The sequence below is a fragment of the Bubalus bubalis genome, chromosome 5 (genome assembly GCF_019923935.1).
Source record: "Bubalus bubalis isolate 160015118507 breed Murrah chromosome 5, NDDB_SH_1, whole genome shotgun sequence".
Lineage (NCBI taxonomy): Eukaryota > Metazoa > Chordata > Mammalia > Artiodactyla > Bovidae > Bubalus > Bubalus bubalis.
In genome coordinates this window covers 25069399-25086039 of record NC_059161.1, presented here as the reverse complement: position 1 = coordinate 25086039, position 16641 = coordinate 25069399, and the positions used below count along the sequence as shown (strand labels likewise).

The 16641-nt window shown below is 36.1% G+C and overlaps 1 protein-coding gene across 3 annotated transcripts in view; it reads left to right on the top strand.

The window, feature by feature from the left end:
- Positions 1-16641, top strand: part of RABGAP1L (RAB GTPase activating protein 1 like) — a 736110-nt gene that overhangs the window by 472393 nt on the left and 247076 nt on the right. For all 3 annotated transcript variants that reach the window (XM_025287225.3, XM_025287224.3, XM_025287226.3), the window contains exons 16-17: positions 1029-1154; positions 3471-3614. In XM_025287225.3, coding sequence (XP_025143010.1) covers positions 1029-1154; positions 3471-3614 — 270 coding nt within the window. The remainder of the gene's footprint in view (positions 1-1028; positions 1155-3470; positions 3615-16641) is intronic.

The following is a 16641-nucleotide window of genomic DNA, read 5'->3' as shown; positions in this document are numbered from 1 at the left end:
GTGGGTGAATAGAACCCTACTTGATTCAGTTATACAGGCAGGAAGTTAGTCTAACAGATGTGTCAGATACCATAAACAGCCAAGGTCAGACTTTGAAAGAAATGACATTTAAACTAAATGTTTACATAATAGGTACATCCTACAACCTTGAGTAAGGACAACTTTTTCTGTTTGCTTGGTACAGATTCTAGAATATTGAATATGTCCCTCTCTAAATTCTTTCAGCTTTATACTATAATTTAGAGATCTGTTCTTTTGATTTTAGACTTTTTTCTCTGTTAAGATAAAAATATCTCTGGAAAGGTATATCAAATTTTGTCATTTAAATCTTAATGAGAGAAGCTCATTAGCTTCTGAAACAGCTGAAAAATGTTTTTTATAGAGAGAAAAATAAGCAACATCAATAAAATTCTGGGAGGACAATATTATACTACCTATCAAAATTAAAAACATTCTATCCTTTGAGCCAGCAATCCCTCTTTTGGGAACATTATTGAGAGCGGAAAGCAAATATACACAGCAGTGTATTTAGAATGCTATCTTTTATGTAGGAAAGGGAAAATAAAATAAGTACAATTCTTTTATTTGCATAAATAAACTGACAGGATACACAAGAAATTATTAAGAGTAATTTTGGGATTATGCAGAAGAGGTGGGAGGCAGATACAGGGGTTAGTGGTTATAAGGATAGAGAGGAGTGGGACTTTTTTTTAACCTTCATATACTTTTACACTGTTTTGATTTTTTTGGATATCATCTGACTGTATTACTTATTTTTAAGATGGTTTAATGAGTAAATGAAAGGATGATTAAAATTAACAAAAGAGGGAAATTCATCTCAAATGAGGGAGCTCAAAACTTGGAGCATATATTTTACCTATGTCTCTGCAGAATGCTGGCTCTGAAGAATTTCATTCCCAAGTGACCTTAAACCACTGATCCAGGGGTCTAATAACATGCAGGAATGTTTCTGACATTCTGGTCACATGCCATTCAGTCATGTTCTATATGTGTATGTTTTCCTGTAGATGCCAGAAGAACAAGCATTCTGTGTTTTGGTGAAAATCATGTATGACTATGGTTTACGAGACCTCTACAAAAACAACTTTGAAGATCTTCACTGTAAATTCTATCAGTTGGAGAGACTCATGCAGGTAAATAAATACTAGAAACTTTTATCACTAAGGGATTTGTTAAGTTACAGAAAAATTCTAAAATTAAATAATAATGGTTTATGAAAATCTAGTGGAAAGTTACAGGAAATGTAAATGGATTTGATTTTGACCAATGTCTACAGTGGTCTTAATATCATAAAATATTTAATTATTTGATGGTTTATAAACTATTTTTATAAAAAAAGTCTTCCATTTAAATATTCAACATTAAGAAACTTCTAAGCATGAATATGGTGAGTTAAGTTAATGAAGAGGGTTCCCAGTATTATTTGTAAAGAAATGATATTTTCATAATAAAAACTGAAATACTTAATATTTTTCTCAGTGTTTCCTAGCACCAGTACTATATTTAGGTTTACAAGTAAGGAACACTTTAAAGAAATAGATATTGATAAAATTAAAAACCACATAAAATATTGTAATATAAGCACATATTTTAAATGTTTTTCTCTGTAATTTCCAGATCTCAAACAATTTGTTACTATTTCATAATTTGTATGATTATATGTATGAGAAATAGGTATTCTTTTATATATATATCATAAAATAGATTGTGAGCAAGAGCAAAATTGTTGTCTGGTGCTGTTAAAGGAATTATTGAGTAGCTTTCAAATTTTACCTGAGGTTGTACGAAAAGAAAGTGAAATCACTCAGTTGTGTCCGACTCTTTGCAACCCTGTGGATTGTAGCCTACCAGGCTCCTCCATCCATGGGATTTTCAAGGCAAGAGTATTGGAGTGGGTTGCCATTTCCTTCTCCAGGGGATCTTCCAGACCCAGGGATTGAACCTGGGTCTCTTATATCGTAGGCAGACACTTTACTGTCTGAGCTACCAGGGAAGCTGAGGTTGTACAATAAATCTTAAATTTGTAATGACTCCATGAAGCATGTTTATATGGCTTTCTCTGTATGAAGTATTGGGAACCCAAGAGAAATGTGAAGAAAATACATGAATGGATTGATTCCATAGTTGGGGGAAGTAAAGTGGCTGGGGAGGAAGATTAGTGGGATGTGGCGGTAGAGGCTACTGGTAGGAGTTAATGGACATGAGCTGTCAGATCCCCAGTTGTCTAAAGGGGAAGAGAAGCCAAAGTCAGACTGAACAGGAGGAAGGCAGAGAGTTTGCCCTGAGGTTAAGGACAGCTTTATTGAGAGAAGGGAATGCAGAAAGGTATAAGAGCTTAACTGTGAAGAAGAAATAAAGGGGGAGGAGGATGTCAGAAAGAACTGTAAGCACCAACGACACATGGGCACTGAGGGGGAAAAAGACCGTGTGGAAGAATCTGCTTATCTATGGACAGTAAGGGCAATAGGCTGTTTTACAGAAATTTAATTCTTCCAAGTAAATGTTTGGTATTCTTCACTGTTTCACCTTTCATTTACAAAAGTTCGTATTTTTTATCAAAGATCAATTATTCTTTAGAGTTTTGAGAGTCAAATAAAAGCACTTGATAAATGAATAGCTAGCTCATGGTATTATGAAGAAACCAAACGCATTTTCTGTTAGCACTTTTTGTTTGTTAATGACTCTTCAATACCCCATTAAAAATACCTAATGGGCACATAGGGGTGTTTTTCAAAAAGCATCTTGTATATGAAAAGAAAACTAAAGTCGGCTTTTATGTATCTTTGCCTTTGTCTTTCAGTTATTGGAATAGCTATGCTAATGCTTTTTACTTTGCTTTTCATGCTTTTTAAAAGCATTTACTTGTATACTTTGGGGGGAAAGACCTAGCATAAAGCTTTTCTTTTTAGGAGATATCCCATTTCATACATGATATACTAGTACATTTTCTATCCTTAATCATTCTTAATATGTTGAAACTAGATTGTTAAAAGTATGATTATCTTTTGGGCTTCAGTTCCATAATGGACTGAAGTAATACCATACAACCTAAATGACATTGATGTTCAATGGTCTTCAAAGAGAAGGTGCATTGTTTTCCTGGCTGGTTAGGCGTGAGCCCTGAACGGGAATGCTGGGGCTTGACCGTGCAGTCACAGCACTCGCTGGACTGCAGGCGTTCTCTCATTGCAGGCGCTTCCCAAGAAACAGGAAGAGTCAAGTGAGCAAGAGCTGATCTTTGTTATTTGTTCAAAACAAGTCTGTCTTGTCCTTGGTCACATCCCCAGTTCTCATGTCCTGTCATCACTTCTGTGTAGTTACATAAAATTCAGTGAATATTGTAGTAAATTGAGAGTCATCATAGCCAGCTCGTCATAAATCACAGCTGTGGCAGAAAATAGAGCATCCTCAAGTGTTCCTCCCCCTCAATTTTCCACTTTGACTTTCAGGAGCAGTTACCGGACCTGCACAACCATTTTACTGATCTGAACCTAGAAGCTCATATGTACGCATCCCAGTGGTTTCTCACTCTTTTTACTGCCAAGTTCCCACTCTGCATGGTCTTCCACATCATTGACTTACTGCTTTCTGAGGTAGAGTGAATCCCATCTCTCATATTTTAGCCAAAATAGAAAATAGTCTCTACTTAAAATGGTTCCAGTTTTCTTCATTTCCTTTTTTCCTTAAAAAAAGAACATTAAGCCAGAAATACTGACCAAAAGGTTCTATTTGAATTTTCAGTCAAGACTACTTTAATTTTATTATTTGTGAGAAATTAAAATATTAGGCATATATAATTTCTACAAAGTAAAATACGGTAATGAAATTTGTATCATTACATTCACAATAAGCCTGTATCTGTATAATTATGCATTACTAATATAAAGGATCTTTTAAGTTAAATTAATGAAATCAGGATCAAGTATTTTTAATGGTAGTGTAATTATACTCCAAGAGTGAATATAAATGAAAATTTTATGGTAATTAAATTCTCAAGTCATAAGGTATCTCTTCCTGTATGTTATTTGAGGCTCTTGCCAGCTAACTGAGAAGTGATAAACTAAAGCTTCTATACCATATTTTTTAGACAGAGTATTTCAGAAATTTGTTTGCCGAATTCCTTAGGTATCTATATTGTTTCTTTTTTGTTTGTTTTTAGTTCCATAGGTGTCTGTATTTATTTACTTTACTCTTTTTTTTTTTAATTTTATAACTAAATACATTTTTATTTTTATTTTTTTAAATTTTTCTAGTCAATTTATTCAACCTGTTTAAAGAAGATTTCTCTGATATATTTGCTTGGAATGCAAATTACCACCATGGGTTGCTGTCGCTCTGTACATGGTGGGAAAAGGAAAATGGTGTGGGTTTTTCCTCTTTAGCCTACATATTTTATTTTTGTTTTAATTTTATTTTATTTAACTTTACAATATTATATTGGTTTTGCCATATATCAAAATGAATCTGCCACAGGTATACATGTGTTCCCCATCCTGAACCCTCCTCCCTCCTCCCTCCCCATACCATCCCTCTGGGTCGTCCCAATGCACCAGCCCCAAGCATCCAGTATTGTGCATCCAACCTGGACTGGTGACTCGTTCCGTGTATGATATTATACGTATTTCAATGCCATTCTCCCAAATCATCCCACCCTCTCCCTCTCCCACAGAGTCCAAAAGACTGTTCTATACTTTAAAGATGTAAGTAATATTACACACACATGTATCATCTACTGCCCATCAAAATGTTTAATAGTCTTTGCAGTGATGAAAAGTTGCTGGATAAGAACTTTTTTATTGAGAGTATAAATATATTTAAAAATATAACTGTCTTAATGTAAAAAGCTGGAGTAATCAAAAGTGTAAGCCTAATGTAATCTATACAGTTTTGTATTACAGTATTACATTTTTAGATAAAGCTTTATAACTTCCTTAAAAAAATTCTAACCATTTTAATCACCCCAGAAACTAGAAATTTAATTATAAAAATAAGATTAAAAAGATAAAACATATAATCTATATAAAGCATAATTGTCATTTTCAAACCTGCTATAGCAGTAACCACGTTATATGCAAACATGGCTGGGTTTTGCTCTTCAAAGGTTCTAGGCAGCAGTTGCACAATATATAAAGGTTGCGGCGCATTTTATAAACACAAGATTTTAAAACATTTGTAATCTATTTTGATATAGAAAAGTTGAGTGACTCACTGAGAGTCACAGAATAAATTCTCAAATTCAGAATAGTATAACAGCCAAAGAACCTGGTTGATGAAACATTTAATTCTCCTATTTATTTTACTTACAAATTAGTTTCTAAAATGCCTATTTAAATTAAGCCTAAAGGAAGAATGCAAAATTAGGAGCTAAAACCTTATTCAGAGTCAAAATGATGTGAGCACAATATACATAAAACAAATTAAACATTTGTGCTAAAAATTCTGCTTTGCTTGATTGTCCAAATTGGTGTGGTAAATAAACAATTCTGGCTCTTTTAATTCAGTTTAATGCTCTTTGAAAGTAAAAGCAAATTCATTGAGTTCTGTAATCTTAAAACAGATTGATACTAAAAGTTTTGTTAAGTAAATATGCCTATATCTTACTCATTGCAACTGAGCTGAGTTTAGTATTTCATGGTATTTATAAAAATAGAATAGTGGAGGTATGACATTTTAATAGTTTTATCTTTATATATAGTAAGAGCTTGCAAATACTATCATTGTTTCATTTTTGTTGCTGATATTATCTAAATATATAGCAGATTGGTTTTATGGTGTTCATTATAGAAAAGAGAATGAAATTAACATGCTTAATCATACCAGTAAAATTGGGTTTCTTGAGTCAGTTTTGGTAGAGTAATAACACTGGAATAGTGACTTTGCGAAATTGTCTCTTCCTGAATGGTGTGATTCCTAACATTGGAGCTCTGTCCACAGGACTTCTGGAACGCAGATTTCATAATTCCTCAGGAAGTTTCATCTTGAAGAGACCTGAATTTCTAATATCAGTTACTAAGGAAGTTAGCAATATTTATGGTAGGGTAAAGAAAAGAAGATTTATAAGCCTTCATCAGTTGTCCACTGTGATTCAGAATCATAATCACAGCACTGATGATTAATTAATTTTGATGCTCATTAAAATTAATAAGAGCATCAGAGGTGTTACTTTCTCTTCCCTTAAATGTGTATTCTGCAGCTGTTCAAGGAGGTTGCCTAGCTTTCTAAAATATGGAATTGCTTGTAAACACAGCATTGTGGAAACCAGGGAAATAAATGATAACATTCCTTAACACAGTAAAATAGCCTTTCAAAATAGAGTTTATTGGGAACGATATTGTAGTATGCTTCAGGACATTTGTTCTTTCCACTAACTCATCTTTGTCAGAGGATTAATTTACAAAGGAAATTTTTAGATAAACTTTTATTTCCTGCTTGTCTGTGTTTTCTCTTTGCCCCTTTCCTTCTTGTGGTTAATAAAATATTTATATCAAAGCCATTCTTTCATATGGGATCAAATATTCTAAAAGAAGAAACGGCAACATAGTCTTAATTAGAAACATCCACAGATATTACTGTCATATTCTCTCTTTAAAAAAAACAATTTAAATATTGATGGTTATGAATTAATATTGAGTTACAAGTGGAAGGCTTGGAAATTCTCAGATGGAAAAGTGTTAAGCTTTTGGAGTTCTTTATTCTGTACAGCTCTGCAAAGTATTTTGCCCAAAGATCCTATTGCAAAATGAGAAAGACATTGAGCTTAAAATTTTACTCTTAGAAAGCATATTGTCATTTCATGTTTTCCCAAGTTAAATGCTTTTAAAGATTTCTTCATTCATCTTAAGATTAAGAACATGAAGTTAAGTAGCAGAAGAGGGAAGAATTTTAGTAGACTTTGTCAATGAATCTGGAATTAGGAAAAACTCCTAGAAAATAATGGTTTTATTTAAAATATTGACTTACTACAAGCAATAAATGCTGGAGAGGGTGTGGAAAAAAGGGAACCCTCTTACACTGTTGGTGGGAATGCAAACTAGTACAGCCACTATGGAGAACAGTGTGGAGATTCCTTAAAAAACTGGAAATAGAACTGCCTTATGATCCAGCAGTCCCACTGCTGGGCATACACACTGAGGAAACCAGAATTGAAAGAGAAACGTGTACCCCAATGTTCATCGCAGCACTGTTTATAATAGCCAGGACATGGAAGCAACCTAGATGTCCATCAACAGATGAATGGATAAGAAAGCTGTGGTACATATACACAATGGAGTATTACTCAGCCATTAAAAAGAATACATTTGAATCAATTCTAATGAGGTGGATGAAACTGGAGCCTATTATACAGAGTGAAGTAAGCCAGAAAGAAAAACACCAATACAGTATACTAACGCATATATATGGAATTTAGAAAGTTGGTAACAATGGCCCTGTATACGAGACAGCAAAAGAGACACTGATGTATAGAGCAGTCTTTTGGACTCTGTGGGAGAGGGAGAGGGTGGGATGATTTGGGAGAATGGCATTGAAATACGTATAATATCATACATGGAACGAGTCACCAGTCCAGGTTGGATGCACGATACTGGATGCTTGGGGCTGGTGCACTGGGACGACCCAGAGGGATGGTATGGGGAGGGAGGAGGGAGGAGGGTTCAGGATGGGGAACACATGTATACCTGTGGCGGATTCATTTCGATATTTGGCAAAACCAATACAATATTGTAAAGTTTAAAAATAAAATTAAAAAAATTAAATTAAAAATAAAATAAAATAAAATATTGACTTAAAGTTGAATATATGGTAAATTGGGTCAATTTCTTTTTTTTTTGGTGAAGATGGATGGCTACATGATTTGAAACTGGAGTTGAAAATACATATTCTTATATTCAGATAAATGGAAGAACTCTGTAGATTGACATTTAGCCAATAGTTGAAAAAAAATTAAGAACAAAATCTTCTATGTTTATTATATACCTCTGTTTATATGGAGGGATAAGAAGAAGGCTAAAAGTATTAATATAGTGTAAATACTGTTCTGTTAACCCACCAAGAATAAAACACAGTGATTTTTAACAAAGCAAATGTACTAATGTAACACATACCCAAATTAAAGGAGAACACTGTCTGTATTTCATAAGCCCTCCTTGCCACCACTCAGTCATTGCTCCTCTGATGAGTAATGTGGTCTTGACTTTCAATACCATAGATTAGTTTTAATTGTTTGAAGTTTGTTTAAGTGGACTCATACAGTATGAACTCTTTTTCATCTCGCTTTTTCATTCATCATATTGTTTGTGAGATTCATCCTATAGTGCCCCTAGGCATTGCTTATTTGTTCCATTGTGTGACTATACTACAGTTTATTTATTCTTCCATTCTATTGTTGATGGGCATTTGGGTCATTTCCAGATTAGGAATATTATGAGAAGTGTTGCTGTGAACATTCTTGAACTTGTCTTTTGATAAACGTGTATACACTTCAGTGGGTACACAGCTAGGAGTGAAATTTCTGGGTCAAGACATACGTAAGCTAGGGTTTTTGTAGACGCTACCAAACAGTTTTTCAAAGTATCTTAAGCATCGCTTTTTGAGTTGTTTTTATTCAGCAAAAATCTTCCTTGTGAACAGGTGCAGATTTTTGTTTCATTTTCTTTTGTTTTTGTTTTTTTTTTTAGTGGGCAGGTCCTGGATCAGATTAGTGTTCTTGAGCATGAATCAAAATGAAACTCATTCACTTAATCTCTAATGCTACATACAAATAAGAACTGAGAGCTGGGTCTAAGACCTGAATCACTTTTGTACTTATATGAGGGAAGTTACCCTGGTGGGGAAAATTCAGCAATGTATTCAATTACAGAAGAAGCGCTTCTTCTGGGAAGAAGAGACAGCTTAACATTGGAGTTGAGATAGTTGGTTTTTCCGAGATCAGACGAGATCGGGCGCCTTCAGGCCGATAGGGCCGGAGACAGAGATAGTTGGTTTTTAAGTTAATCCTTCCTATATCACTTTACCAATATATATATTAGTTTCTTTCTCTGTGAAATGAAGCTAACAATATCTAGCTCCTGGGTTTATTTTAAGGATTAATGGCAATTATGAATATAAAGTGCCTGGCACGCTGTCTGCTATGTAGTAAATATTCACTTAGTAATACTGCCCTCCATTCTGCTCCATCCACCTGTACTATCCTTTTAGTTGCTTCTCCGTTTGTTCTATAACTAGCTGACTTCAGGGATTCTTAAGAGGGCTTTAACTAGCTGTTGTTTCTTTCTTACCTTTCTAAACATCTTTGTTTTCCCCTCAGTGGAGGTGCTTCTTTGCTAAAACCAAAATTTTAGCCATTGTCCCTAATAGAATGTTTATTCTGTTTCTTTTTGACTATGGTGATTCAGTTAGTTTTCCAAAAGTGTTTTTTCTTCCATAGTCTTTCAAAAGATATAAGGAAAACAGTGTTTCTTTTAGTCTTGACAAGATAACTGACAGCTGGTGTTTGAAGTTGACTCTTCCCAGATAGTTCAGTTTTTAGAGTATCAAATACATTCAGATTTATATAGTAACTTGGTATTTCATGAAATTTAAGGAAATCATTGACCCTTCAAATTGGGATATTTTTCCTGCCTCTCCTTTCTTAGGGTGATGAGGAGAAAAAAATGAGGAGAAAAAAAAAATGACAGTATGGGATATATGATTAAATACCAAAAAGTGTAATCCCCCTTTCAAAGCACTTTTCTGAAGCTGTTATCTGAAGAATAGATTCATTATATATCCTTACTCTTTGCCTCCACCTTCCTCCCTCAAATAGTGATACATTGAGTTTTTAATTGATACATATATATGTGTGTGTGTGTGTGTGTGTGTATATAAAACATTGTGTAAGCTTGACCTAAATCAAATCCCTTACAGTTATACAGTGGAAGTGACAAATAGATTCAAGGGATTAGATCTGATAGAGTGCCTGAAGAACTGTGGACAGAGTGTTGTGACATTGAACAGGAGGCAGTGATCAAGACTATCCCCAAGAAAAAGATATGCAAAAAGGCAAAATGGCTCTCTGATGAGGCCTTACAAATAGCTGAGAAAAGAAGAGAAGCTAAAGGCAAGGGAGAAAAGAAAAGATACACGCATCTGAATGCAGAGTTCCAAAGAATAGCAGGGAGAGCTAAGAAAGCCTTCCTCAGTGATCAATGAAAAGAAATAGATGAAAACAATAGAATGGGAAAGATGAGTGATCGCTTCAAGAAAATTAGAGATACCAAGGGAACATTACATGCAAAGATGAGCACAATAAAGGACAGAAATAATATGGACCTAACAGAAGCAGAAGATATTAAGAAGAGTTGGCAACAATACATAGAAGAACTATACCAAAAAGAACTTCATGACTCAGATAACCACGATGGTGTGATCACTTACCTAGAGCCAGACATCCTGGAATGCCAAGTCAAATGGGCCTTAGGAAACATCACTACAAACAAAGCTAGTGGAGGTGATAGAATTCCAGTTGAGCTATTTCAAATCCTGAAAGATGATTCAGTGGAAGTGCTTCACTCACTATACCAGCAAATTTGGAAAACTCAGTAGTGGCCACAGGACTACAAAAGATCAGTTTTCATTCCAATCCCAAAGAAAGTCAATGCCAAAGAATGCTCAAACTACTGCACAATTGCACTCATCTCACATGCTAGCAAAGTAATGCTCAAAATTCCTCAAGCCAGGTTTCAACAATACATGAAGCATGAAATTCCAGATGTTCAAGCTGGTTTTAGAAAAGGCAGAGGAACTAAAGATCAAGTTGCCAACATCTGCTTGATCATCAGAAAAGCAAGAGAGTTCCAGCAAAGCATCTACTTCTGGTTTATTGACTACATCAAAGTCTTTGACTGTGTGGATCACCACAAACTGTGGAAAATTCTGAAAGAGATGGGAATACCAGACCACCTGACCTGCCTCCTGAGAAATCTGTATGCAGGTCAAGAAGCAACAGTTAGAACTGGACATGAAAAACAGACTGGTTCCAAATTGGGAAAGGAGTACGTCAAAGCTGCATATTGTCACCCTGCTAATTTAATTATATGCAGAGTACATCATGCGAAATGCTGGGCTAGATGAAGCACAAGCTGGAATCAAGATTGCTGGAAGAAATATCAATAACCTCAGATATGCAGATGACACCACCCTTATGGCAGAAAGTGAAGAACTAAAGAGCCTCTTGATGAAAGTGAAAGAGGAGAATGAAAAAGTTGGTTGAAAATTCAACATTCAGAAAACGATGATCATGGCATCTGGTCCCATCACTTCATGGCAAATAGATGGGGAAACAATGGAACAGTGAGAGACTTTTTTTTGGGGGGGGGGGGGGTCGGGGGTGGGGAGTTCCAAAATCACTCCAAATGGTGACTGCAGCCATGAAATTAAAAGATGCTGCTCCTTGGAAGAAAAGTTATGACCAACCTAGACAGCATATTCAGAAGCAGAGACAGTAGTTTGCCAACAAAGGTCCATATAGTCAAAGCTGTGGTTTTTTCCAGTAGTCATGTATGGATGTGAGAGTTGGACCATAAAGAAAGCTGAGCACCGAAGAATTGATGTTTTTGAACTGTGGTGTTAGAGAAGACTCTTGAGGGTCCCTTGGACTGCGAGGAGGTCAAGCCAGTCCATCCTAAAGGAAATCAGTCCTGAATATTCATTGGAAGGACTGATGCTGAAGCTGAAACTCCAGTATTTTGGCCACCTGATTCAAAGAACTGACTCACTGGAAAGAACCCTGATACTGGGAAAGATTGAAGGCAGGAGGAGAAGGGTACGACCGAGGATGAGATGGTTGGCTGGCATCACTGACTCGATGGACATGAGTTTGAGTAAATTCCGGGAGTTGGTGATGGACAGGGAGGCCTGGCATGCTGCAGTCTAGGGGTGCAAAGAGTCTGACAGGACTGAGGGACTGAACTGAAGTGAATTGAAGGTCGTATCACTATGTATCACACCATGTTAATTTGATACATTTATGTATTGTGGTATGATTACTACAGAAGTACTAATATCTTCAACAAGTAACATGTTGAATTTAAAGCACATTACAAAGAGCTGATATAAGGAAAATTAAGAACAAAAATAAAATTTTCTGAAAATTTTAGTAGTAATTGGTCATGAAATGAAACAAATACTTGGACTAACCAGTAAAAACTCTATAGGCTACTTTTATGTTTTACTTATCAATAGAAAATCTGAGGACTAGAAAAAGAACTCTCTTTAATATCTTGTTTCTGGGTGCTAATGTCTTTCCCACTTTCTAGGGTCTTTATGGTTCTCACATCAGTTGTCTTATAGCTTTTTCTTGTGTTTTTGTTAATTTTGACATTACAAAAAGAGGCAGAAACCTCCAGTTAAAAAATGGTGGAACAACTATCTCTACTTCCTGTGACTTTGAGAGGAATATTCATTCATTCATTCATTTAACAAACATTTATTTAACACCTACTAAATACTTGGTATCATTCAAGTTCACGGATATAACAGTAAAGAAAAAACAGATAAAACTCTTACCCTTATTAATTTTGTTATCTTTGGAAGAGCCAAGCAATAAACAGATGACTAAGTAGAATTATAGTATATCAGAGTAAATGCTATGGAGAAAGAGAAAGAAGAGAAATGTGGCAGACCTTAATCAGGTCTTTTGACTCTTGTAGAGAATTTAGGTTTTAGTGGACCGAGAAACCACTGGAGAGGTTATGTCTTATCCCGAGCACCAGTTACACTGTTGAAAAAAGATATGGGAAGAGTTCAAAGAGGGGAGTGGGAGACCAGTTGGAGGCAATTGTGGTAGTCTCGGTTGTCTGGATTAGCGGCAGTGAGGGTGGTTAAAAGCAGTTGAATTCTGGACAGCTTTCAAAAGTAGTGCTGATGGATGTGCTGATGGAGCATCTGGTGTAAGTTTATTGATTACATGTTTTCATTTGGTGTAGGGGGGAGAGGAAAAGGGTGGCTGATTGTGCGGCCTCTATGCTCCAGGGAGCATCTTGGAGACAGATGATGCTGTGGAGTGAAAGGGAAAGTTACTGCTACGTGCTTTGTTCTCAAAGTGCTTGGATTACAGTTCCTCTGCAGTGTTTGTTCTAGAAGCAGGTTTTTGTGCCCCTGGGAATATGTAAGGTCAATCTTTAAATAAGAACTACAGAGTGTGGGATAATTATGAAAGATGATCAATGGGGGAACATACATGTTAAACCTAGTACTTTAAAATACAAAAATACATTTACTCCTAAAAATAGAAGTGGTATTTTGCTTCAGTAAAATCAGACTCACAAAGACTTTATATACCTTGAACCTGTTCAGTAACCCACAGTATTTGTGTGTTTAGTTCTCATAATCAGAACAAAAATCACTGACTTTAAGTTGTAGGGTGACATTTTTTTCCCCAATAAAAATCTTTCAGTTCATCTTGAATCGGAATAACTAAAGTTACTTCATACTATTTTTGGTTGCAGAAACACTTGTAGAAGTTAAATGTACCTACATGGATTGATTGAATAAAATAAACATAGTCTATTATTTTTATGGGGCTTCCCTGGTAGCTCAGATGGTAAAGCGTCTGCCTATAATGTGGGAGACCCGGGTTCGATCCCTGGGTTGGGAAGATCCCCAGAGAAGGAAATGGCAACCCACTCCAGTATTTTTGCCTGGAAAATCCCATGGACTGAGGAGCCTGGTAGGCTACAGTCCATGGGGTCGCAAAGAGTCAGATATGACTGAGTGACTTCACTTTCACTTTTCACTTTCATTATTTTTAATATTAAATATTCAAAACATACTTACAGAGATAAAAAACAAACTTATGGTTACCAAAGGGGAAGGGTTGTCGGGAGAGGGATAAATTAGGAGTTTGGGATTAACATGTACCCACTAGTATGTATAAAATAGGTAATCAACCAGGACCTACATTATAGCACAGGGAAGTCTAGTCACTCTTCTGTATTAACGTGTATGGGAAAAGAATCTGAAAAAGAATAGGTTCATGTGTAACTGAATCACTTTGCTGTACGCCTAAAACTAATACAACATTGTAAATCAACTATATTCCGGTATAAAATAAAAATTAAAAAAAAAATAATAAGTACTTCCTGGTAGTCCAGTGGCTAAGACTCCATGCTGCCAATGCAGGGGGCCTGGGATCAGTGCTTGGTCGGGGAACTAGATCCCCCTTGCTACAACCAAAGATCCCACATGTCATAATTCAAGATCCTGAGTGCTGCAACTCAGACCTGGCACAGCCAAATAAACAAACAAAAATTAAAAAGTAATAATAAAACTTACCAAAAATCATTAAGACATATAGTGAACTCCTGTGTATCTACCTCTCTGGTTAAGAAATAAAACAATACCAACAATATTAGCTTTGTATATTATTACCTCTTCCTGATCACACACACTCCCTTTTCCCTGTTTCAGAGGGACCATTCAGTGTTTATCATTCTCATGTATGTCTTTATGTATGCTCTGTGTGTGTGTGTATATATACATGCATATATCTGAGCAATTTACAATTATTTGGAAAACATTGTACTCACTGGTTTCTCAAGTCCATTTTCAAGATGTTTTCAAAGGAAAATATGTCTTTATACTCAGTTGTTGTTCAGTCACTCTGCTGCTGCTGCTGCTGCTAAGTCGCTTCAGTCGTGTCCGACTCTGTGCGACCCCATAGACGGCAGCCCACCAGGCTTCCCCGTCCCTGGGATTCTCCAGGCAAGAACACTAGAGTGGGTTGCCATTTCCTTCTCCAATGCATGAAAGTGAAAAGTGAAAGTGAAATCGCTCAGTTGTGTCCAACTCTTGGGACCCCATGGACTGCAGCACACCAGGCTTCCCTGTCCACCACCAACTCCCAGAGCTTGCTCAAACTCATGGCCATCGAGTCAGTGATGCCATCCAGCCATCTCATCCTCTGTCGTCCTCTTCTCATCCCACCTTCAATCTTTCCAGCATCAGGGTCTTTTCTGTTAAGTTGGTTCTTCTCACCAGGTAGCCACAGTATTGGAGTTTCAACTCAGCATCAGTCCTTCCAATGAATATTCAGGACTGATTTCCTTTAGGATTGACTGGTTTGTTCTCCTTGCAGTCCAAGGGACTCTCAAGAGTCTTCTCCAACAACACAGTTCAAAAGCATTTCTTCGATGCTCAGCCTTTTTTATGGTCCATCTCTCGCATCCATAATGAGTACTGGAAAAACCACAGCTTTGACTATATGGACCTTTGTTGGCAAAGTGATGTCTCTGCTTTTGAATATGCTGTCTAGGTTGGTCATAACTTTTCTTCCAAGGAGCAGCATCTTTTAATTTCATGGCTGCAGTCACCATCTGCAATGATTGTGGAGCCCAAGAAAATAAAGTCTCTCACTGTTTCCATTGTTTCCCCATCTATTTGCTATGAAATGATGGGACCAGATAGTTTGATCTTCATTTTTTGAATGTTCAGTTTTAAGTCAGCTTTTTTACTCTCCTCTATCATCTTTATCAAGAAGCTCTTTAGTTCCTCTTCACTTTCTGCCATAAAGGTGGTATTATCTGCATATTTGAGGTTATTGATATTTCTCCCAGAATCAAGCAGTCTTGATTCTGGCTTGTTCTTCATCCAGCCCGGTATTTCACATGATATACTATGCATATAAGTTAAAAAAGCAGAGTGACAATACATACAGCTTTGATGTACTCCTTTCCCAATTTAGAACCAGTCCATTGTTCCATGGCTGGTTCTAACTGTTGCTTCTTGACTTTACTCAGTTTCATATCCTGACCTCCTAACTCCTGTTAACACTTGACTTTCTTTTATCCTGTGATTCTCCACAGCATCAAGAAATTTTCATAAAACTAATATCAGGTCATGTCACTGAAGCAAAACCCTGCAGTGATTTCCCACTAAATAAAACTTATATTATTTCACTTGGCCTGAAATCTTCCCTTCCTTTCTCCCCAGTGGCATCCCTGGGTCAGTCTTGCCCTTATTCACTATACTTCAACACTGACCACCTTTTAGTTTCTGAAACACTTAAGATCTTTTCAGGTTGAAAACATTCATGTAATCTTTACCTTCTGCCTAGAATGTATTCTTAATCTATGTGCCCACTCCTTCAGATCTAAGTTTGAATGTTTCTTTCTCTAAGAAGCTTTCTGTGATCACTCATTCTTAAGTAATGCATCCTTTTACCTTCTCTGGTGGAACCCTGTAAGTTGGTGGTTGTTTATTTATTTATTGTGTATTACTTTTCAAATACCTATTTCTGTCACTGGATTACACATTTCTGAAAAGAGGAGCCATGTCTCTTTTGTGTTTTACTGTATACCTAGTCAACTTGTAGACACACGTGAAATATCTGTTGAAAAAGAGTAGGAATAAAGAATGCAGAAGATTATTTTTACTGTCCTCATGTAGATATTTTTATGAAATCCTATGGGCTGAAATATAAGACTTCTTTTGAGTCTTTAAGAGAAAAAAATAAGTTAATATATTTAGGAATCCTTTCTCTTTTAGTTAAGATATTTTAAGAATCAGAAACTTAGACATAGCAGCTTAAACACAGTGAAATGTTGTTATTTAGTCACTCAGTTGAGTCTGCTTTTGTGACCCCAT